General features: G+C 31.4%; 1 protein-coding gene across 2 annotated transcripts in view; it reads right to left on the bottom strand.

Annotated features, from left to right (window-relative positions):
• Positions 1-21,239: 21,239 nt before the first annotated feature.
• Positions 21,240-26,692, bottom strand: part of LOC149542106 (dynamin) — a 149,782-nt gene continuing 144,329 nt past the window's right edge. Inside the window, exon 8 of one of the 2 annotated variants that reach the window (XM_089797155.1) lies at positions 21,240-21,629. In XM_089797155.1, coding sequence (XP_089653281.1) covers positions 21,594-21,629 — 36 coding nt within the window. In that variant the 3' untranslated portion in view covers positions 21,240-21,593. The remainder of the gene's footprint in view (positions 21,630-26,692) is intronic. The other variant, XM_089797156.1, reaches the window with a different exon arrangement.

Raw genomic sequence — 26,692 nt, 5'->3', positions numbered from 1 at the left:
TTGTTTCCTTTATTGATATTTGTCATTTATCAATAGTAACCTTCTTACTAATAGTCGTCTCTACCAAATTTTTAGCCCCAATTGATAATATCGCTAATATATGTGAAAGATTCATATCATTTTTTATATTGTCATTGATTTAAAGCCTTAATTGGTAAGACATTGTGCTAATTTAGTAGAGATCCATATCATTTGATTTATGAAGAAGATCTAAAGAAAGTGTGATAAGTTAGAGTGATGATAAGTATGGTATTCAATGGGTACTTGAATGAGTTACATCTTGATAGTGAAATGTTGGCTTGATTATTTTACCATCATGTAATGTCTATGAGAAATTATTAAAGATCATGTGTGTTCAAGTTACACTAATTGAACTACACAGTGAATGAAGGAAAACAATATTAACTGAGCTACTACAGTTCTCACCAAGAACCTAGCAAAGAAGTGTTAAATTTTGGTGTTAAGTAAGTCATTTTAGTTTTAACCAAGTCATGTATTTCCCAAGAAAATTTTTAGTGTTTACCAATCCTCACCAGCAAGAACAAGTTGAGAAAATATTTAATCTTAGGCCAATATTTGATGAAAGTCAAGAATGTTCAAGAAGTCAAAAAATAAGGATAAAGTTTTTTATGAGATTAACGACTGGTATAAGTCAAAGGAGATCTAATGAAGGAGAATTAACAATTTGGAATGGAGCACAAAGTTCAAGAAGTAAGTCTATTTTCTAAATAACTAAATGCAATAAATCTAAGATCTACAATTGTCGTGAAATGGAAAAATCTGGAATATTTTGGATAGGAAGAAGTTAGTTATTTAATGGGATGATCAAAATTATTTTTGTTTTTGATTATGTGTTGATCATTGGAGAATTTTTGTTGATGTGGATTAAAGATGATATAATTTTAACCAAACATTAAAATTTTGAGAAAATCAAGCAACATGACGTGTTAAGTGAAAGAGAAAGTGTGTGAATAAATCAATAAGAGATCAAAAGGAAGAGACAGAGAGAAAAAGAGATATGAACTAGTAAGATAGTGCTAAAACCTAACAAATCATTTCACTTGTACTTTCTTTCCATTTTAGTGGATAAAGTTTCTTAACTATGTGGAGTTAACAAGTCTTTGAAATCCTATATGGTAGCATCCAATAGTGATATTTTGTAAGTCCTTTAGAGCATGCCACTATTGGAACTACAACTAGAGCAATTGCTATGTTATCATTGATGTCAAACATTATTAGTAAGACATTTTATAATAGTGCAGAGTACCATATTAGTTGATTGATGAAGAGGATTGAAAAGAGAGATAATATGATGAACTAGTAAAGTGGTAGAGTAAAGAGTAGTAAGTATGATGAAACTACAAAGGGTACTTGGTTAGTTAGTATTTGACAAGATAATGTGTTAAGTTAAGAAGATAGATGCATTGAATCAAGTAGAAGAGATGATTGATAGAAGTCAAGAAGTTAAGTAAAATGTGAGTTTGATTGAGTGAAAGTTTACTAGGTCAATGTAGAAGCTAAGTGTTACCAATTAGAAGTGTAAGGAACTTAAGTCTTAACCAATTATTGGTAATGGCCAAGAAAAATGAAGGAAATTGAAGTAATGACCAAGCATAGTATTAGTTAAGCAATCTAATGTAATCTAAGTGAGACAAATCAGTGGTCACTAATCTACCTAGTGATGAATGAGCTGAAAAAAATAGTGATAATCGAATGTTAACAAATTAAATATTTGTAAAAAATCAATATTTGAGGCCATCACAGTTGAATTTATGAAAAAGTAAAAATGTGTCAAAGATAAGGATTAATGAGTTGGCATATTTAATGCATGAATCAAGTTTGTAAAAAAATCTAAGGCAGTGATTTAATGAGAATTTTCTATAAGTGTTAAGGAAATAAGAAGAAGGAAAAAATGATGAATAGATTCAAGGAATTTGATCAAACTCTAAGATCTACAGTTATGTTTAAGAGGAAAAATATCAAACTTGTTTATTTAAGGAGACATAGGAGATGTTTGACAGTGGTTGTTGATTGGCAAATTTTTGAAGAACAAGTGAAGAATAGATTTATAGAGGAAAAGTGAGAAGTCGATAAGAGTGATATTGCTTGAGGTGTTGCTAAGAATACCAGAGATGGAGAATGTGATGACGTCCAATCACTCAACTAGGAATGAGTTAAATGGAGATCTCAACATGCATAGTGAGTTGTATTTTATCAAATCTATTAATGTATCAAACTTAAGTCTCATATTATACTGAATTATTGTTTAGGATCATAATATGATAATACACTAAAGATGCTATGAATTCTTTCATGCACTACAATGTACTAAAAGTTGATATTCAGAATCCTTCTGCTAAATAATAGCTTGAAGACTTATAGTAATTATGTGTTCATTGTATTGCATAGAAAAGGAGATCGATATCACATATAAATGTGAGAGCGGATTAATGAGGAGTCACGATTGATAGCTGTGACTCATACTTGAGTAACGTCTATTAGATGTGTCTACTATTAACGACAGGAACTAAGCAAAGGTCAACTATCATTGATTGCATTATTATATACTGACGCTTGATAACTCATACTGATGCTCGATAAAGTGAATCCAATTTGTTATTTAAAATCGATGTGAAGCTCTAATCTTTTATATCGATGTGAGATAGACATATAATCATAACTTATGTTTTAATTTTATATTTAGAATAACTATATATATATATATATATAAGTTTATCAAATAAATCATATATAAAATAACATAAGTATAATTATAAGAGTTATGAATAACTCTTCAACTAATCTACACATTAACACTCCCTCTTAGATTAGTAAGGAAAACACAAATAAGAAGTCCTTGATCAGAAGACTTATTTTATTCAATGTCAAATATAAAACATTGTAACATGTGAGAGTTTGGCCTATTAGAATATCAATTTCATGATATTCACCATTCTCTCAAAAGAAATGGCCTATCATAAAAATCAACTTAATGATGATCACCAAATGCTCAGTGTGGTAATGGCCTATCAAAATATCAAGGCATGATATACACCAAGTACCAAAAATATATCTATACAAACAACTTGTAGATAATCAAATTAATGATATCAGCCACCTAGTTGTTTGATGTACAAGATAAGGCCCTTACATGAAACACTTTCACAAAACGGAATCATGCTACAAGTTATTATAAGGATGTCACTTTGCAACAACTTCTCCTGATACAAGTGAAATCCCTTTTGAAGTCATCACTTCTTAAAGATTAACACAGGTTTTATTTATAATATATATAAAAATAATGTACAATAATCAATTTCTTTGAGACATGTCCTTAGATTTTATAATCATACCAAGTTATTTGCAAAAAAGTTCCACCTTTTTCTTAGCAAGTGGTTTGGTAAGAATGTCTACAATTTGATCCTCTGTACTAATATATTGCAACTTGATTACATCCTTCTCAACCATGTCTCAAAAATAGTGGTAAGGTATCTTGATGTGTTTTGATCTATTATGAAACACGGGATTGAGAGATAGCTTGATGCAGTTCTAGTTATCACAATAAATAGTAGTGGGTGGAAGTGGCTTTCCAAATAATCCAAATAGAAGTTTCCTCAACCATACAGCTTCTCTTGCTCCCATAGATGCAGCTATATACTCAGCTTCTATAGAACTCTGTGCTACTGAAGACTGCTTCTGACTAAACCAAGATATCATTGTTGAGCCCAATGTAAAACAACATCCTGAAGTGCTCTTATGATTCTCTGAATTTCCTGCCCAATCAAAATCTATATATCCCTTCAAATTTAATTTAGTTTTAGATTATTTGAGACCATATCCAATAGTACCACTGAGATATCTGAGAATGTGCTTTGCTACCACCAAATGAGTTTGTTTAGGTTTGCACATGAACTGACTGAGAACATTTACAGCATAACAAATGTCAGGTCCTCTGTTCACCAAATACATTAACGAACCAATTATCTATCGATATAGAGTATGATCAACACTTTTAGAATCTTCAGTTGCTTCTTTTAGTTTCAGAAGGTTTGTTTCCATAGGATTTTTCATTGCCTTGCTATCCAACATGCCAAATTTGTTAAGTAGATCTAGAGTGTGCTTGCCTTGATTTAGGAAGATCCCTTTTGAATGCTACCATACTTCTAGTCCCAAGAAATAGTGTAGTATTCCTAGATCTTTCATTTCAAATTCAGATATGAGAGCTTTTTTACATTTTTTGATTAGATGATCTTCTCCTGTAATCAAAAGATCATCAACATATAAAACCATGATTAACATATCTCCCAGTATTACTTTGTAATATAAATTTGGATCTGCAATGTTTTTAAAGAAGTCAAGTTTAGCTAGATGCTAATCTATCCATTCATACCAAGCTCAAGGAGCTTGTTTCAATCCATATAAAGCCTTTTTCAATTTGCACACATGAGTTTTTTTATTGTATACTTCAAATCCTTCTAGTTGTTCAAGATAAACTTCCTCTTCTATAACACCATTCAAAAATGCATTCTTCACATCCATTTGATGGATTTTCCATCCCTTGGATGCACCAATGGCTAAAACAATTCTGACAGAGGTATATCTGGCTACTGGAGCAAAATTTTCCTCATAGTCTATTCCTTCCCTTTGGGAAAATCCTCTAGCAACAAATCTTGCTTTGTATTTGTCAATACTTCCATCTGTAGCATGTTTAATATTAAATAGCCATTTGGAGGAGACAATTGATTTATTTTTGGGTCTAGGAACAATATCCCAAACATCATTCCTAAGTATAGAGTTATATTCTTTTGTCATGGCATCTTTCCAATGTTGATGTTTTATCGCTTCTTTTACATCAATGGTTCAAATTTGGAGATTTCACTTATTAATGCAATGTAACTTGAGTATATATTAGGATGTTTCCTTTCCCTAATGAAATCTAAAAGAATGGAATCATTTTCTTCAATTAGCTTTCTAGCCCATAGAGGTTTTTTATTTTCCTCAGAGGTGTGAGTAATGTCCACGAGTTCAATTTGTTTATCTTCCTCTATTAGAGACTCTCTCTCATTATTAGGATTTTGTTCTTCTAGAGTTTCTTCTGAATCTGATTCATTTTTTGATCTTTTGTAGGCCAAATCTTCATCAAATATTACATCTTGACTTAGTTCAATATTCCTTTGTCCAGGGATATAGATGTGATATGCTTTTGAGGTTTCACTATAACCTACAAAGATTCCTTCTTTCCTAAGGACTCTAATTTGGTTCTCTTTTCTTTAGGAATATGTACATAGACAGGACAACCAAAAATGCTTAGGTGTTTAATATTAGGTTTCTTCCTAGTAAATACTTCTTCAGGGGTCTTAAATTCAAGATAAGAGTGGGAACACCTATTTTGAAGATAAACAGCAGTATTTGAAGCTTCACCCCAAAGAAAAGTTTCAAGACTTTGATCATGAAGCATTGCTTTAGAAGAATGAACTATAGATCTATTTTTTCTCTTAGCTATTCCATTTTTTTGTGGATTATAGGGAACAGAACACTCCCTCTTGATCCCAATAGTTTTACAATAATCTCTAAATATATCATAAATGTACTCTTTACCATTGGTTGTTCTTAATACTTTTATTTTCTTTCTAGAAAGGTTTTCTACAATGGCTTTAAACTCTTTAAATTTAGAAAGAATTTCCTCAGATTCTTTACTTTTAAGAAAATAGATCCATGTCTTCCTAGAGAAATCATCCACAAATATGATGTAGGATAGAGCCCCTCCTAGAGATGGAACTGACATATGACCACATAAGTCTAAATCAATAAGTTCTAGAATTTCTTTGGATTTGGTTTGACTATTATGGAATGCAGTTTTGATATTCTCCCTAGAGCACAACCTTTACAAGTTCCTTCATGATATGAGTTAATTTTAGATATACCTATTACCATTTTTCCTATAGAAGATAATCCTCAAAAATGAAGATGACCTAACCTCCTGTGCCAGATTTCATTTTCTTTGAAGGAATCATAAATCAGAGCTGAATGAGAGATAAAGTTAATTTGATAAAGACATCCATGTCTAGAGCCAATTTTGTACGCATTTTTTATGTTAGATTTATTAGGCCAAGCTAAGACTTTTCCTTCCATAAATGTAATTTTGAGTCCTTCATCTTCAAGAGCAGAGATAGAAAGAAGGTTTCTTTTTATGCCAGGTACATATAGTACCTTAGTAAGTTCAATTATTTTCCTTGATTTTAGATGAATGGTACATGTTCCTATTCCCATTACGAGGTAGCTTGTATCATCTCCAATGGTTAGTTCACCAACATAGTCTTCTTGAAGAGAGTCTAGTTGCCCTTTAAAACCTATGATATGTCAAGAAGCTCCACTATCAATTACCCAAGTGCTTGATCTGGTTGATGATTCACTAGAGAGTATTGAATAGAAGGCATTATGTTCAAAATTTCCATTAGATTTTTGAGTGGTTGCAAATGAAGCTTGAGGCTTAACTCTATCAGGACATCTAGATATTGGATATCCAAATTTATCACACCTATAAGATTGCATTTTGGAGAAATCGGTGTGCTTTTTCCTTCCTTAGAATTTTCTTTTCTTCTTATTTACTTGAGTGGAGAGAACATGTTATTCTTCTTTTGAGGAGGAAACATTTTGACCTCGAGCTACTTGCATACACTCTTCTTGTATACAGTCAGCTTTAAGTCTTTCAAATTTAGGTAACTTTGATCGAGAGAATACCCCTTGTCAAAAGGTATCCCATGATGATGGAAGACCTTTTAGAGCCATTATTGTTAATTCCTTTCCATCACAGATGTGTCCTATGGAAGAAAGTTGATTTTGAAGACCGGTTATTCTCATAAAGTAAGAGGAAATTTTCCCTCCTTTATTCATTTTAATATTTGACATTCTATCCTTTAATGTAATGATCCGAACAGTGTTGTTTATCTCAAACATATTTTCAAGAGCATTGTACATCTCATGTGTAGTGTCTGGTTCTGATATTATAGGAAGTAGATGAGTTTTAACACTGTCCACAATAATTTTCATAGCTTTATTGTTATCACTTTCCCATTTTTCTATTTCATCATTTCCTTTAGGTGATGGGTTAGATTTTTCAATAAACTTATTTAAACCATGTTCTCTAAGTATAAGTTTCAGACCTAGCTTCCAGCCTGCAAAATCTAAATCACCTTCTAGCCTATCTTCAAGCCTCATACCATTCACCATTTTATTAGTAATATATGATGCTTCTATAACCTAGAAAATTATATTCTAATATCAGGATACTTCTTTTAAGCCTTCTTTGATACCATGTTAATGTATTAGACTTGAGTCTTATATTATACTGAATTATTTTTCAGGATTAGAATATGATAATAGACTAAAGATGATATGAATTCTTTATTGTACTACAATGTACTAAATGTTGATATCCGTAATCCTTCTACTATATAATAGCTTGAAAACTTATAGTAATTATGTGTTCGTCATATTGCATAGCAAAGGAGATCGATATCACATATAAATGTGAGAACGAATTAGTGAGGAGTCACGACTGATAGCTGTGACTCATACTTGAGTCACATCTATTAGACATGTCTACTGTTAACAACAAGAACTAAGAAAAGGTCAACCACCGTTGATTTCATTATTATATACTGACATCTGATAACTCATACTGACGCCTGATAAAGTGAATCCAATTTGTTATTTAAAATCAATGTGAAGCTCTAATCTTTTATATTGATGTGAGTTAGACATATAATAATAACTTATGTTTTATATATATATATATATATATATATATATATATATATATATATATAAGTTTATCAAATAGCTCATATATAAAATAACATAAGTATAATTATAAGAGGTATGAATAACTCTTCAACTAATCTACACATTAACAAGATCAAGCTAGCTCTTACTTTCTAACCATTGTGGTAGTATAATACTTTAATCAAAGTTGACCAAACAATCATTTTGTAAATCCTTTAATCAAGGTGATATTCTAATGGGATGTTTTAAAGACTTCTAACAAGGTGATTAAATCCTTTAATAGGGTCACACCTAACAGTGTGTTTTGTATCCTTTAATATGGTTGGCTCTTAATTGAACTCACTTTAGAAGAGTGAAAAAGTGGTAGCATGTTACTTGGTGATTTTTCCCAAATTGGGTTTTTACATTAAATCCTAGTGTCATACTTGTGCGAATGTTGTTTTCATATCTCATGCCATTTGGTTAACACTAAAATAGAGAACTAAGTGATGGAATGAATAAGTTGAATTACTACTGTTATATATTTCTATAATTTTCCTAACACTAAAATAGAGAGCTAAGTGATGGAATGAATAAGTTGAATTACTAAAAATTTTTAATATTAGTTGAGTGGATTTATGAGTTTGATTAAGTTGTTTGAAGTTGAATTTGTATATCATGACATTAGGATAATTGATTCACCTCCCCCCCCCCCATCCAATCATTCTAATCATTCTAACAATTGGTATTGGTGTAGTGCCTCTCCCATTTGATTCCTATAAATCATCCTGACAGATGCAACCTTGATGCTCTTTCTTTGTGAGTGATTGTGTTAGGACCTATGAGTGGTCTACACCCTTGAGATTATTTGATTATGTTATTTGATTAACAAGATTAGTTTATTCTTATGCTTGATTTTTGAGATTATGATGCGTTAGATGGATCCACTAAGGCTTGTGCCAATGATTTCCTAGATTAATATGGTATCACAATTTTGTTCTATGATTGCCATAAGATGTGTGTAATGATTGCACTATGTATTTTTTGTATTGTTGCACTTGATTAGGTTCCTGCAGTAGTTCTTAATCATGTGTCTAACCATGTTAACGTATATGTTTATAGTATCATTTATGATGTTAGGTAATTGTTTTTTTTTGGATTAAAGTAAAAATAGGTTTTGAGGGGACCCAAAACCCTATACAAAAAACCAAAATTAGCACATGTTCATAGAAATTAAAATCAACCCAAGTTTTACAAGGACCTAGAACCTATAGTAATGACACCAAACCATAAAAACTAGGTTTTACAAGGACCTAGAACCTAATTACATACAAATAGAGAAAATCAGAATAGGAAAATAAAATTGATACAAGACTAGCTACAAAAACAAAGCCAAAATCCATGACTAGCAATCCAGACCAGCAAAAAATAGGATTACCCTACTCTAGCTCCTTTGTTGTCTTGGTCATGTCCTTACCAATGTTAGCTACCTTCTGGATAAGACATTTCACATTCAAACTAGGAGAAACTTCAATGGCCCTTTTCATGCCCAGCCTTGTGTGCATATTGGGACCACGAATCATCTCGGTAGAAAAAGGAGAGATAATATCCCCATTATTTCTTCTACCAATGCTCATTTTCATCGCACGCAGACTAAAAGTCACCATATCCATTTGTTGACCACTATCTTTGACAAGTTTCCTTAATGTAGCTTCATAAGCCATGAGCTTACCAAGGATATTCCCAACTCTGCCTTCCAGCTCCATTCTTTTAATTTTTTCATCTTCAAGGTTTCCCTATAGTTCTCTAATATTCTTCCTCAAAGAAAAAATATCATTATACAACCAAGAGTCAAGTTGAAGTTAAAGATCCTCTTTGAATTTAGCTTTATCAAGAAACATCATTTTCTCACTAAAATTCTCATTTTCTTCATTCTCTGTAACTTTATTATCCTCAAGAAGATCATAATTATTTTGAGCATCTTAATTGGGCATAGCATCTCCTTCCCCAATAGGGTCCCCTTTTCCATTTTCCATCTCATGATCCATTATAGTATCATTAGGCTAACACCCAATAGGGTGGTGTGCTTAGCATCATTGAGAACATCTTTTATTTCCATACAGTGACTTGTTTCCTTACTAACTTTAGGGATGGGAAAATTCTCCTTAATAGGGGTGTCTTTATCGTTGTCCATAGGTGGGTTTAGGGACTTATCCTTTCCCTTTGTTTCAGATTTGAAGTACCCATGTTACTCCCTATAACAATAGATTTCACTGTATATTCACTCTGACTACTCGAGTAACCATCATTATTAGAACTATAATCCCCACTTTTAGTCTCTATCTCCCCCTCATCATCATTCTCCATCTCCCTAGTTTTTTTACTATCCTCAAACACCTCTTCAAACAACATTAGTAGCTAACACAACAATCAAAAACCTAAAATTATCTTAATTTCCTCCTTAAATAGCGTTCAAAATGATTTCAGATTCTTCCATCTTTTTATTCTTTATCACATGTATTGATCTTAGGTTCTTATCATATTTCCAGATTCAAAACTTCATACAATGAATCTTGACACTCAAAAAATATAACTTTCATAAAAAAATTCATCCATCCTTATCCTTCTTCAATCTCTATCATCATATCATTATTGAATTTTCATAGTCGCTATTCTTGTAAAAAACTTTGACTCGTGCATTAGACCATCTCAAACTTTCAAAACTTTATTCAAAAGTCTGCCTGAGATTCCAATTCTCCAAACTTATTCATCCAGTTGTTACTTAGTAAACATAATATTTACTCAGTTAAATCTAAAACTTGTTTATTACTAACTCTCTCGGGAAACATTGTGCTTCTCTTTTACTTTTCTAATCACTCAGGCAACACTGTAGTCACTCAATGAATACAGTCTCCCTTCATTAACCTTGTCACTTGATTAAGTCTATCTTCTTTAATACATTGTAACAATACATGATTGTAAGAGAATCAAACTAATAATACATTATCATTGTCCAACTCATTCAAGTACCCATTGAATACCATAATTATCAATTATGTCTTCATCATACTTTCTTAAAATCATCTTCATCAATCAAATGATATAGTACCTTCCTATACTCAAAATATTTCTTTTCATTTCTATCATTTCTATCATACTTATTTCGGTTAGAACATTTGGTAGCAAAGTGACAAACCTCATTACATTTGGAACAAATCAAGGGCAACTTACCTTTGTATTTACCTTTACCTCTTGAAAGCTTCTTGAAAGATATACTTCAAGCACATCCAAATCATCTTTAGTTTTAGAATCGCTTTCTTCTTCACTTTTCTTTTCTTTCTTTGAATTATTGATGGTTAGTGAAGAACTAAATACATTTCCCATTGTAACCATACTTTTTTCCATAATTGCTTGGCTCAAATGCAATCAACCAACCAACTAGACTGTCAAGTGTCAAATAATTTACAAATACAGCTCTTACTTCTTGGATTGCAAAAACTTTAATAGCATAAACAAGTAGAATAGCTATAAGAACTTTACTTATAATTTCATAATCAATTATAGTTCCTCTTGCAACTCTGATTGCACTTACAACATCATTTATTTAGTCCACATATTGTGCAACATTCTCACCTTCTTTCATTCTCATATCATCATACTTACCTCTCAAAGTTTTATCTTTAGCTCTTCTAACATTATCATCTCCTCCAAGTACAAGTTTTAGTTTATCCCATATTTGTTTAGCATTGGTTCAATTATTGATATCATAAAACTCAGCATCAAATACAAACTTAATTGTCATACTATTATGGTGTATTTTCTCATTCATTTTCTCCACAATCAAGGGACTAGCAAGTGTAGTAAGCTTGTGTTTCAACCAATATGTGACATTGTCTCCAATACCATAAAGATGAAACTTCATTCAGTCTTTCCATGATGAGAAGTTCTCCTTGTTCAATCTTGGTACCTCTCTCTTATGCATCTTTGATCTTTAGCTCAAGTTCATTTAAACTTATTTCTCCAAGCATTGTGTTATGATACCAATTGTTAGATAACTGAGGGGGGGGTGAATCAGTTATGTCCAATTATCATATAATCCCTTCAAACTATTCCAATAGCAACAAAACTTCATAAACTTTAACAAAAATCACTTGGTGTAACAATTCAACTTAGCATTCAACTCTTTCATTCACTTTTATTCCAAACTGTTAACTTATTGTTCTTTGTGTTATCGAGTATCTGTAAATTAATTAGTGATTATCGATCATAAACTTGGTTATTCATGAGTTGTAATAAACCTTAAAAACATGTAAAACAACTTGCAATGCAAATATCATTCACACATTTAACACCATGATTTTAACGTGGAAACCTTGTGAAGGGAAAAAAACACCTGCAACCCAAAAAATTTCACTCTGCTTAAGTGGGCTCAACTAGGATCCACCCTTGTTAACAGTTACATACACATTGTTAATGTGACCTTATTAGAGGATTTCACCAAAACATCATCTAGACCTTGTCACTTCTTATTCTTGACTAAAGAGTAACATGATTTAAAGGACTTACAAACACCACTAATCGAAGTTACCATTTAGGATTTCACAAACTTGTTAGGTCCACTCAGTACTTCTAAGATTTTCTTCTATAATCGTTAAAAAGTAACATTAGAAGTGATATGTTAAGTGTGGCAAGTATCTTTGCTTGTTCAAATCTATTTTCCTTTCTCTTGTCTTTGGTTGATCTCTCTCTTAGATCTCCTTTTACTGTATACTTTGACTTGGTTGATTAACACCTTCTCTTTCTACAACTCTATTCGGTTCACCTAGCTCAACAATATTCTTTCACCTTCTTCAACTTCGTATTCACAATAACTCAACACTCCAACAAAATAATCATCAATTAAATCAGCTTCAAACAACATCAGCACGCAACACAACAACTAGCAACCTAAAACTGTTTTTACTTCCTCCTTAAATAGCATCCACAATTCTTCCATCTTTTTCATCTTAATCACAGTCATCGATCTTTGGTTCATACTAGATTTCCATATTCAAAACTTCATAGAATGAATCCAGACACTCGAAAAATATAACTTTCAAAGAACTTTGTGTCCATCTTTATTCAATCTCCATCATCTGATCCTTATTGAAGTTGTATATTCACTGATCTTTTAACAAACTTTAACTTGTGTCTTGGACCATCTCTAACTTTCCAAATTTTTATCAAAAATCACCCTAAGATTCCAATTCTCCAAACTTGTTCATCCAATTGTTACTCAGTAGACATAAACTCGGGTAATATAGAACTTGGTTATTACTAACTCGCTCAGGAAACATTGTGTTTCTCTTTTACTTTGCTAATCTCTTAGGCAATACTCCAGTCACTCAATGAATACAATCTCCCTTCATTAACCTTGTCACTCCGTTAAGCTTGTGTTCTTCAATACATTGCAACAATAGATGATTGTAAAACAATCAAACCAATGATACATTACATTGTCCAACTTATATAAGTGCCCATTAAATATAATACTTATCAATTTTGGCTTCATCATACTTTCTTCAAATCCTCTTATCATCAAATCCTCTTCATCAATCAAATAATATGGTACTCTACTAAGTTAGCATAATGTCTAGCCAACTGAGACTTTGACATAAAGGACATTATAACAACTGATATGACTCTTTTACATACATTCATATCATTACCTATTACATTATTAGTTGGGGCTAAGATTCAATACGTCTCCAATTAGAGGATTCTTCAATTAAATCAACAAAATTTTATTATTCTTTATGTAAAATCATGTTATAAGACTTCCCTAACCAATCCAAATTGATTTTAGGGTATTAATAATGTGTTTAAGTGCCACAATAGTTTCTTGTAATTTAGTGGTTCTCTTTGTAAGTTTACCAATTTGAAGTTTAAAAATTAATTACATTTACATAGATCTTTTAAAGTTTTATATTTCTTCTTGGTTTGGATCACAGTCCATCAATAATTTTTTAAAACACAAGCTAACCAGTTGGAGATCAAGCCAAAAATTTGTAGGTACGATTGTGCCAAAAGAGCATTAAAATCACTAGTTAGTATTAGTGGTGCATGATCGTCATCTTTTTGTGCTCTTTTTGGTTCAATTATTCTTGCATTTTATGATTTTTAGTCAGAACAAAATTCCAAACTAATCAAGTAGCTAATCCAAAATTGATTATAATTGGTTGAGGTATGTTTAAATACCTTATTTTACATGTTATTGAATGTTATGTGTTTATGTGCTACTAGTAATGAATGTTAAAGAATGAATGAATGTTAGATGTTAGCTTGAGAATATTGCATTTTAAAAAGGATTATGTAATCTTGATTGATAGGGTGAAAGATTAATCCAGACTTGATTTTGTATATCTTCTTACCTACTCTTCATTTTGACGGCTACTTTTCCATGGAACCTTATTAGTTTAGGGTATATTTGTCTCCTCATTATTGGTGTTTTACATCCCTTTATTATGCATTTCAGACTTTCTTGGTTAATCATTTAATGAAATTGATCTTTTGTATGAATGATTATCATAAGGTAGCAATTTTTTTGGTTTCAGCATTTGCATTATCCTAGTCAATCAACTATTTGCATCCATTGTTTGTGCACCTAGAATCAATGGTATGTAACTTTAGCACTTGTAACTGTAATTTGCAAACACTACAAATGAGTAGTTTCCACAATAGTTTATTCTAATTATGTGGTTCTCTTTTACTGTAAAATGAACAGTCTAGTCACACAAATATTAAGCCAGTGATATTGTAATTTTTAAAATCACCTTAAATATTCATCTATAAGTCTTGTGAAATATTGTTTCTCTTATCAAATTAGCTTACATATGTTATTTTACTTGACATAGTGTTGACAATGTTAGGATTAATGAGATAGAAAATAACAATTACATAGAAATATAACCAATATCAAAAAAAAAATTGCACAGAAGAGAACACAAGACACAAAGATTTAACATGGTTCACTCAATCCTTGGTCTACATCCACCAAATGGATAGTCCAATATTCTTATTATCCAATGATTACACCTTGATTACAATCTATAATTAGCTCAATACCATTGCAAGAAGCTACAATCTCATCATACATTATGAAATCCTTAACTATAAGCCATTTTATACAAGCTTTTTATTGCTTATAAAATTAGTGCTATAATAAGTCGTCCACTAGAAAAATAGTAGATGATGCCTTTTACAATGGTAAATTTGGTTGAGCTTTCAGGGGCTTTTTTCCCAAAAAAAACCCATTGGGGTGTTGGCCCTTGACCCCACCCTATACTACAATAGGAAGTGCACTTGGGGCTCTACCCCAAGACACCACAAGGGGCATAGCCGCAAACTCCCATAGTAATAATCTACGGGGGAACTGCACTAAATAAAGTGAGAAAAATTTTACCTCTGAATCTGATTAGGATTCCACATCACAACAGGAAATGAAATAAACGTATAGCATGAGATAGCACCTTAGAAAGTTAAACGGAAAGAAACTATCTCAAGAACATCGCCTTAACATTATGTTTATGTTAGAAACCCTTTGTGGGAGAAAACTTACATAAGTAAATTTTGTAAGCATAGTTCAAACTCTATAATGGCTTTCTGAAAGATGTCTTCCATTGGATTAAGGATTGGTGCATTATCCAAAATGAGCAATAGTCACATAATGATGTAGGAGCATCTTAGTCTTGTTGGCAATCTTGTAGGATGGTGTGATTTGGCTTTGGAGTTGGGCAACTCAGTCAAAGAAGGAGGAGGTACTCAGTTATCGAACCCACTTTGCATGCACTAGGAGCTCGGTGATGTTGGTTACAATGTTGACCAAGTAGCTCAGTCATTGAAGGGACTCGGTCACCAAAGGAGGAACTCGGCATATATTGTGGCTCGGTTTGCACTGGGACTCGAGAGTAGTGTTTCCTAAGTTGGCTCGTTCAATGACATGCTCAATTATGCTTGGTAGAGTTGTTGATGCTCGGCGTGGTTTCTCTAACACTAGGTTTGGTCTTACCTTTTATGTTGCCTGAGTTATCTGTGAGCCAACTTTTGGCATTTAATTTGTGTATGGGTATTTAATTTGTGTAGCAGCCAACTTGTGGCTTAAATGGACATTTAATGTAAGAGTTTATTTTAATTAGTAATGGGCTAGGTTGACTTGTGGCTTAGTTGGGTATAAGTAGGGGGTTTTGTGGAGTCTTAAGTCATTATTGATCCAACTTGGAGAAGAGGATGAAGTGGTCCCTGAGAGAATTTTGAGAAGGGCTAGTAGCTGAGGCTTGGTAAACCAAGAGATTACTTGGTGGGCTTGCAAGCATGAGTTGAGATTTCCTTGGAGTTTTCTACTAGAGTGTGGATTTGGACTAGTTAGGATTAGGACTGAGTTGGATCTTGAGGGATCTTGCAAAACTATTTTTGTGATTGCTATTATATCTGGCCCTAACCCGAAAAACCTTGTAGTCGTGCACATTGAATGTAAATAGTTTTTTTATGAATAAAGTCTTGAGAATTGGTATCAGATCTTGCTTTGTGTATCTTGTTGTTGTGTTTCCTTTGTGTGGTTATTTGAAGGGGTCTGGATTACCTCAAGTAGGGGTACCCTCATATTCTTGTTGCATCACATAAATAGGAGTCAACAAAAGAGACTGGCGAGAAAAACATTGGAACACACCAAAAATGGCCCACACAACAAAAAGTCTAACTATTCACAGTATGTACAAGGCATGAGACTTTACAATGATCATCCAAATCCATTTACCAGTTGGGAGAAGTAGCCACCTTTGTGAAAAAGCAGTGAATTTTTTTTCTAGTACATTTACATTTAAGAGGTTTACTAGATACTTGCATATGGGATATGAAACGTTTGTTATTATTGGACCAAACAATCATATTTCATCATAGATTTGTAAACTCTCTTGAATCACATTAGTGTCATCCTGCATATTGTTGGTCAAAACATTTGGTAACTCTTCAAGCATTCAAAATTTCTTTGTTTGAAGATCTTTCTAATAGTTTGGAGTGAAATAAAGAAAATTTAATTTTTACAAATGTTGAGTCATGATCATGAATATCAACTTGCGAACAGTATACAAGGATGCACTTGTCTCCAACTAAAGAATGAGTACAGACAGCTTGAACATGGTAGAATTCATCATTTTAATTTTTCAAACAATAACCTCAGCTATAAGAATGATGAGACCATGAATGATTAGTACTTTCATCAAACTCATTCATTGGATTGCATATTTCTTCCTTTCTTGCTTTATTGGATTCATAGTGTTTCAAAGTTTCATATTTTGATTTTGTGGCAGGCTGAAAAATATTATCAAATAATTGGCGTCCTTCCTCTTGGAGGAAATCCTTTAGGTTTCTATCAATATCAATTGCATCATTCTAGAGCTTCACTAGCATTTTCACAAGCAAAGGTTCCATCCTTTGAAGAAGTTGTTGGTACCTGCAAGGGTCCCAACATAATTGTATCTCCATCACTATGTGTTATAGTAGAAAAGTATTGTCCAATATCCACTAAAACTTGTGTATCGTCATCAGAACTTCCCTCTTTAGTGATAGATGGACTATTTACAGGAAGATCTTCTCCACAAAGAAAGTCATCATCTGAAGCTAATTTGTTTAGGATCAATGAGAATCTAATTTTGTTAAGTAACAGGTGTAGGTGTTGGACTACTTGCCTCATTATCATTGCTTACTACTAATTTAGATCAAAGAGATCTTTCGGCATGGCCTTCCTTATCATCCATAATGTGCTTTCATATTACTTATTATTAGTTCCTACCTTTGGCAGGAAACTAATGGAATCATGAGGTTCCATATTAGTTACATAATCTAAAAAAATTCAAGATATACTAATGTTTGCAAAAGCTATATTAATTTGCATGTTTTTTTTGGAATTGAAAAATACAATTTTTTAAAAATTGTATTGGCTCATGATGAAAAATTCATTTTTCTTCAACAAAAATACAAATTTTTTTCTAACATTGGCTCATGATGAAAAATTCAATTTTCTTCAACAAAAATACAAATATTTTTTCTAACACCTCTAATAATGAATGCATTAATTGCAACTTTATCTTTTCCACATTTATGACAAGTGGATAAACTTTTTTTAAAAACAATCATTTTTCGAACACCTCTATTAATAATGATTAATTGCAACTTTATCTTTTCCACATTTGTGACAAGTGGATAAACTTTTTTTTTTTAAATCATTTTTCTAACACCTCTATTAATAATGCATTAAGTGCAACTTTATCTTTTCCGCATTTGTGACAAGTGAATAAACTTTTTTTTAAACAATCATTTTTATCTTCCACCTCACAAATATGTCTAATCAATATTAATTATTCCTATCTTTTTTCCTTACCAAGTTCAAATATAGACTTCAATGTTTTATATTTCTTATTTTAAATATATTTATTACTAGTTTTTCATTAATGTTTATTTTTGTAATTCGTAAAATGTTATTCAAATATAGATATTTTAATCAAATATAGAGTTAAATATATTTATTATTTTTAACAAATTTATTATCTTCTATTATTTTACAATTTTGCTCAATTTTTTTGTATACCATTAATACTACCCCTCAAACTTACTACATATTTTGGTACTTTGATTTAAGTAATCAACAAAAAAAATTTAATTAAATATTTCAACTTATAATTGAATTGGTAGAAATGAGTAGTTCATTCATATAATCTAATTTTTATTGTTATTTATATTTTTTTTTAAATAATCAAATTATTAATATTTGTCAAATTCTCTTCAACTCTCTCTATTATTCCACCTTTACTTGTCCTTATAATAACATATCATTCTCTCTTTTACCTCTCTCTTCGTATAACATGATATCCCATGGGCCATAGGCATCCTTGATATCAACACTAGCTTAGTTGTATATATACAAAAAAATGTTATGAATGTTTCCATTTTAAAAGACACTTTCAACATTTTGCATTAGTTCCTCACTAAACACAAAAAACTAATCTTGAGCCATAAAATTCCATCAGTAAAACATAGAGGCATTGACAAGATAGAGATCATTGTAAAAGCTACTTCAATCAACCATAAAAACATGAAGGCACAAACTTTGGTGCATGCGCCCCCTGTTCTATATTCTTTCAACTTACAGATCACCCGAGTGCTCTTTGTTGGAAGCCTAATCACCTGTGCATAGTATAATTACATTAGGTAAATGACTTGAGAATTGAAAATCTTCATGTTGGTAGTGGTATAGTATTCTCCCATCGTAAATTGATTTTTTTAAGGTTTGACTGGAAAACTACAGAAAAGTTCTAAAATAACGCACAAATAATTAGATGAGGAATGTTGTTTGTACAAGTGGCAAATATCCAGTTCAAAGTCACATTATCATAATTAGAATCAACTTAGAGACATTTATGCAAGAGATTGACGTAATCTCTTGCGTGAATGTCTTTAAGTTGATTCTCATTCTAATATTGTGACTTTAAACTAGGGATATTCCACTTGTACAATCAATACTCCTCATCTAATCATTTGTGTGTTATTTTAGAATGAATCTGCAATTTTTAAGTTAAACCTTAAAAAATGGATTTATGACTGAAGAATACTATACCACTACCAACATAAAGATTGTTAGTTCCCAAATCATTTGTTTGACACAATTATACTATGCTCAGGTTATTGAAATTGCGTTGCAAATGCAATAATGTTTGACATGTATTATGACGACGATTCCCTATACCCGAGAGCATCATCATCATAACTTCAATTGCATGTCGTTGGAATACCGACGACATACAAAAAATTGTCTGACGAGGATGACATACCCTCGATAGCAATGTTGTTGGTCGTCCATCGATCAAGTTAATCTCATGGATTTGACTTCCCCGTAGTCTTTTGATGAAGGAAGGTGTCAGGCATCCAATAACAATTAGCCTCGTCGAAAAGTTTGACATCAGTTCAGCAATGACCAATTTCTTTGGGCATCCGATAAAATTTTGTCGGTTGAAGCAACAAACTGCCATAAAAAATTGGTGCAAAATGTAGTAGCGATAAGATGTGCATTATAAGTGGAATAAAGATGCACGGTGATTGGAACAATGGGATATGATCTTGTCTAATGGTTTCGGATGGTAACATCTACATAGACAGTATATGTCTTAGTAGGTACAATGTGGTGGTAGTTGTCAACATGTTTTAAGTATAAGTTTGTCCATGTTAGAATATTTTATTGTCATGTGCTTTGTGGTTGAGGTGGCAAGCCTCATTTAATGGTTAAATCATGATAAGTATTTGATTGGACATGATTTATGTTTGAGCCAAAAGACTTTTGTTTTTGTACTAAGCTGCCCACTTCAACCCACATCAAAATGTGTCAATATGATGGATAGGTTACTTTTCTGACTCAAATGGAACCTAATATTTTATTCCATGCATATGTAAAAAATAATTATTCTTTTTTTCTAATGCATATTAATCTATATTATTAAATGGTGTGTTTTTACTTGTAATATATCAATGACATATAGTGTAGTCTAGGTGGTAATGTGTGGGCCCCTATTAGGTCCATTAGCATCATACATTTTGTACCATGTGCATGTATTAGCTTATCTCCCCTAATACATGTCAAGAGTTTTGATCCACATTATATGTGTCCTCAAGACTAACACCATGCAATACAAACTAAAAATCTAGGACATACAAGTTACAAAATCTTTCATTTGCTCAAGTTTAAGTGTTAACTATTTTATTATAACTATGAAAAAATTAGCGCAAAAGATAATGTTAAAAGACATTTTGACTTGATATGTAATAAGAACAATTTATTAAAGTCAATATTCACTTTAAAACTCAAGTTAGAGTTTTATCTATTCAATCATGATTGTGCTTTTTTTTAAAGCACAAAAGATAATTTTAGAAGAAATTTTGACTTGAACATAATGTGTTAAAAAGTATTGATCAAAGTCAAGGTTTTCTAAGTATAGAGAATAGCATATCTATAATGTGATTCATGTTATGTAAGAACCATGATGATGAATTGATTGCATGCTTTGTATAGGGTTAAACATTCAACATTTTATTATTCAAATTAATTCACATAACAACATGATTCAATTTTAATAAAAGTTATGCAAATAGCTTAGGCGTGTTCACAATATAGTAACGAAAGATCAAGCATAACTAATTATTTTTATTCTTTAGAATTATACATTTAACTATTAAAATAAAACTATGTAAAAATCCTCTAGAAAGTTAACAGAATGATAATTAAGAATTGATAAAATCGAGTTAATATCAATTAACTCAATGGGACAGATTATAAAATTGAAGAGATTGGAATTTTAATCAATTCAACAATATAAAAGGAGTCAATAAATTGAATAATAAGACATCTTTAAAACAAATAACATTTAACAAATACAAATAAATATGATAAATAGTTTGTTAAATGGGAAAAATATGATTTCAATTATCATAATAGAAATCATTACAATCTATTTGAAAATCATATTTGCACAAGTATCTATCATCCAAACAACATTTGGCGTAACAATAAAATTCAAATTCAATGGTATAGAGAATGAGTATATCAAAAATCGTATACATGAGATGTTTATCATACAATCACCATTTGTGTTGCATCTTCCAATGCCCTTATAATGTAGGGAAAATCGCACCAAACACGATAATGGTTAATACATGTGATACGAAACCTCCCAAGCTAGCGAGCTTTGTCCTTCTGCAAGTTCAAATCCAACTCAAACTTCTACTAAAAAACTTGACTTGAAGTGAAGTTACACTTCAAAGTACATACACAACATTTCCTCTACCTGACCAAATACCACATATAATGAATGAAAATTTAATTATTAATAATAGTAATATCTAATTGATATAGGTTGGTTATGTGTAGAAATGTTCTTTTTATATATTAAAATATGAATAATTTGCAAGAAATGTCAAACACAAAATGGTTAATTAAATCTATAAAATTATTCTAATAAAATTGGGTATTGAAAATGGTAACATTTGATCGATATAAATTGGATATAAAGAATTGTTCATTTTTCATATTTAAAAAGTGAATAATTTCTCAAAATATTTAAAACAAAATAACTTTATAAATTTACATTATAAAATTGTCCAATATTAAAAAAACATAAATGATAATTGAACTTATATGACTTATAACTAATTAAGATCACATTTAAATAGTCTTGTTGCACAAAGTTGTGGTCAAATAAAATAATATTAGATAAAGAATCCATCTTAACTTTTTATAGTTTAACATGAAGGTAGCTTCCTAAAAATTAATAAAAATTAAATGATTCTATTACTATATAATATTTTTTCAAGATTTAAAAATTAAGTAATACGTAAATGGCTTATATTCACTTAAAATAATATTAAATAAAAACGTATAGCACTTGATCATTTGTGCAATTTTAAAAGTCATATTGGAGACACTTATATGGTTCAATGACTTGAAATCTTATTTGATACTAAAGCTTTTAAAACCAATTTTGGTGAAAATATTAGTAATTAGATTCTTTATCATTTAAGATCAGGTAGATATGTCTACAACTTTGTCAACAAAAATTGCTTACTAAATATATATGTATCACCACTTTAGAATAAAATAACACAATATGAAATAATTAATAAAATTGATGGTTAAACAATTCACAAAAAATACAAATAATTTTCTTTTAAAAATGTAAAATATTCTTAATTGCAAACTTATCAGTGTAATTTTTCAAAAACATAAAAATTATTTTTTGCTGAAAGTAAGTTATCTACACCAAAATATAAGAGTTGATATTATGTAAAGTAAAAAAATATTTAAATTTAGTTAAAATAAAACAATATGTTACATCACAAAAAATGATTCTATGTCAAAATGGTACAATAATTTTATATTTTAATTAAATTATTAAGTTAAAAGGTGAAATTGAATGGAAAAAATTTTGCTTCAATACATGCACATGTTTAAAATTCACTTAATTAATGTAATTATCAAAATTTTAAAAATAAAAAAATCGTGTATAAAAATGTCAATTTATAAATATTTAAAAATGAAATAATAAAAATTTTACTATATAGAAAGTGAATTTTCATTTTTTTAGTATTTTTTCAACAACTAAATTATACTATCAATTACACACACTATTAATAGTTTACACAATTTCATAATTTAATACATATATGTTTCCTTTATAAATGTGTGGCATGATTTTGTTTCGCAGAGACTATTAGTATGTTGATCGGTCTCTATCCTAACATCTTTCTTCTTACCACATTGATTTTGTTTACTTATCCCCAATTGGTAGATAGTTGTATTTTGTCATGCAAATGCTTAGTGGGACCCTCAAAGATTAAAGGCTGGAATCTCACCATTTCAGTATCCAGATTTCTTTACAAACAGGAGTATCTTTGTAAATGTATCATCTAATTATGTAAAACCATGAATGTAAGAGATTCATGCATGCTAGGGTATGCCCCTTTTAAGTCTGTATAATAGAGGACTTCGGTCCCAGGCAAGACTAGAGGTTTTCTTTCTCCGTTCTTTCCTACTAGTGCAAATTTGAACAAAGAACAATGTAACTTTTTCTATTTTAAATATAATATAAAGACTTTGGCCGTTTACTGATCAAAAAAAAAATGTGGCATGATTTTGTACATTTACCAAACATCGTAATAAAGTCACTAATACATTAATGGATCTTTATAAAGGTAAAAAATCAAAAAGAAATATTAGGTGAATATGAAAGGAAACTGAGACATGTCACAATCTTATAACTTGAGACATAAATAAACCCCAAGTAATCATAATGTGTTATTGTGAAAAGAGGCCTATAGAATTAAATAATTAGCTATGTTACTATCATTTTCTTAAGAAGCTAAGACTTGTACAAGAAAAACATTAAAAGAAAAGGGTGTATACCAGAATCTAATGAAAATAGATCTTGACTATTAGGGATTTGAAAGTGTGCTCTGCAATTTCCTGTGTGTATATGTTCATTTAGGTCATTTAGGGTTCTTGTATTGTTTTCCCCTACCAATCATGCCATTTTGCATTTATTGAGGGATTTAAACAATCTCTTTTTTATGGTTGTAATCAGTTATAGCATAGCAATTATAGCTAGTGCTAAAGCAATGGCTCTCAATGATCGTGCCTCCTCCGAGCAAAAGACCCAAGAAATGTGTCCCCAAGGTCTTTCATGATGTAAGGTTTATGTGGCCCCTTATATTATTTTTCATTACCATATTTTGATAAGGCTTGTGAGTGGCTTGAAAAGTTTACTTTAATTTGCTATTTTGTTGGTCATGTACCTTTTGAAACTATGTTGTGGGATTGGGTTGCCAAGGCTTGGCTCCCACATGGGGTCCACCTTGATGGCATTAAAAACTTGACCAAAAAATTTTCTCGTTCCATTTTGGGAACCCTACACATGTTGAGTTTATCCTCAAAATTGGTCCTTGGTTTGTTCGTTCTTCCCTCGTATTTCAGCCATGGTTGCGAGCCTTTACAATTTCCAAAGACAATAAATGTAGACCCTATCTTGGTAGAAATTCCTCATTCTCCTTTGCCTTGTCAACTTTTTGTAGATTATTTCCCATGCCGTGGATCGAGTTGTATGTATGGATCTTGAATGTTTTTTCCATGCACATCCTCAAAAAAGGGTATGAATAGACCTTGTCAAGGACCTAAGGGAAACTATAGATATTCATATTGGTGTAAAGTGTTTCACACAACATGTCATGTTTATAAATTTTCTCAATACATGTGTTTTTTATCACTCAACGTATCACAAGATTAAGGGTTGCCCTTTGGTTGTTCCTAAGACTAAGCTTCTTCTTAAGGAATCAATTGTTGCTTGGAGCCTAGAGCCTACCACAGAAGATGGAAGCTAGACTATGATGGTGTGTAACAGCAAGCAGAATGTAATTTCTCCTCTCAAATAAGTTTCCCATATTTTTGCTTGACCAACTTGGGACTCTCCGCCTACCAGTATTCCCAAGGTTATTTCTCTAGCCAAGGCTATTTAAACCCTTCTACCAAGGGAAAGTCTTTTTCAGCCACAAACTCTTCTACCATTACATGTATATCTATTATGGATACCAAGTCCCCATGATATTTCACATGCCTTATGTTTTTGGTCTTATGGACCACCTGAGCATGAGGAGACAAATGATGAAGGCCCCAAAAAGCAACAAGTGATCCCAAGAGATCTTTACCCATCTTTTCATTCAAGATCAAATTTTCTTCATAACACTTACTCTTCTCTTAGGGATAAGGATACTATGAGTGGTGGTTTTAACGCATTTCCTATCCTAGAATGTAAGTGGTCTTTCTGATCTCTCTTGAAGATATTAGGTTTGAGATGTTCACCAGAGATTTTCACATACCAATATGTTATATCTTCAACAAACCAAGAGAACTAGTTTTTTTACTTGTTGCACCTTGCCCGGTTAGTTGGCCTCACAACTTTTATTTTTCTTCCACCCATGAAGCAAGTAGAGGAGTGGTTACCTTGTTGGTGTCGCATTGGCAATGTAAAATAATAGATCATGGTGAGGACCACATGCATTTATTGGTATAGGTCTTTATGAAAATAGACAATCACCATTTTGGGATACTTAATATGTATTCCTCTAATGATGCAGTGGAAAGAGCTTACCTGTGGCAGTGATTGGTTGATTCAATGTCAACAAACACTTTGTTTCTATGTGGAGACTTGAGCATGGTTGAGGTGGCCTCTAATAAGGATGGTATTTAACTATTTTGTTGGACAGTTGGTGAATGTGAGGCTTAGTTTTAGATGCATAATAAATTTAGCCTTTTTAATCCCAATATCAATTATCACCTCCCACATGCAGTTTGGCATACTTGGCGTAATTTTAGTGCTAAAATGATAGATTTTTTAAATTCCTTGATTGTGTCGGGATCTCCTTCTACCAATATTTCTCATTCGAGATAGAGTAATTTTTGCCAATATTGCCTTTATCTAATGTTACCTTCTTACACCACTTTTCCATTCAATTTTTCATATAACAAAAATTCATCTTGCCACATTCTTCTCACTCTCTATTTTTCTTTAAATATCACTCTTGACTCATTCACCCACCTTGGCCCACATTCAAAGGGACACGGCTATCCTCCCTACAAATTGCACCATTGACTAAATTTCAAAAAAATGAAAACACAATGAAATTTTTAGCATTTGATCTTCATGATCTGTATATTTTATGATCGAAAACAACAACAAAATTTGAGAAAATTTCATTGTGTTTTTGTGAATCTAAAAAAGAATCATGTTTGACTTTCTTTTGTCTTTGGTGCATTTTGTCTAGAGATTAGCCAGCACCCATTAAAAGAGTTTGAAACCTAGAGCCACGTCACACTCAACACTTTGATTGGATCTTGTGTTGGAATGATGTCATTCTTCAAATTCACTAAATTCCTCTACTTTTATGGAATACAACTAGCACATTTCTTTGCTAGTCCTCTGCACAAACTAGCAAGGATTTGTGTGAAATTTTTGACAACTTGGAAGCTCACATTTTTTAACTAATTTATAGTTTAAGGTGGTAACCATTTGTCATCAAAAGAAATTTATTAACAATTATACCACTAGAGATGTCCATATTATGGCACGATTACATTGGATGAAAGTGGGAGATTAAGCCAGCAAGGAATTTATTTCCTCTTTGTGTCCAAGATATTCCTCTTACAAGTATTAAAAGGATCAAGAAGAGAAACTCGATTCTTACTAAACTTCTCGACATTGTACAAGTCATTTTGTCAATCTTTATTAGAAAAATTTTACAACTCAAGCCCCTACTCTTGAGATTCAACAAGCCTTAGAGGACAGTCTAACCATCACCTGTA

Source organism: Cupressus sempervirens, chromosome 8 (genome assembly GCF_028749045.1).
Source record: "Cupressus sempervirens isolate cs-2001-9-10 chromosome 8, ASM2874904v1, whole genome shotgun sequence".
Taxonomy (NCBI): domain Eukaryota; kingdom Viridiplantae; phylum Streptophyta; class Pinopsida; order Cupressales; family Cupressaceae; genus Cupressus; species Cupressus sempervirens.
The sequence above is the reverse complement of the archived record's forward strand: the minus strand, read 5'-3'. Positions and strand labels throughout refer to the sequence as shown.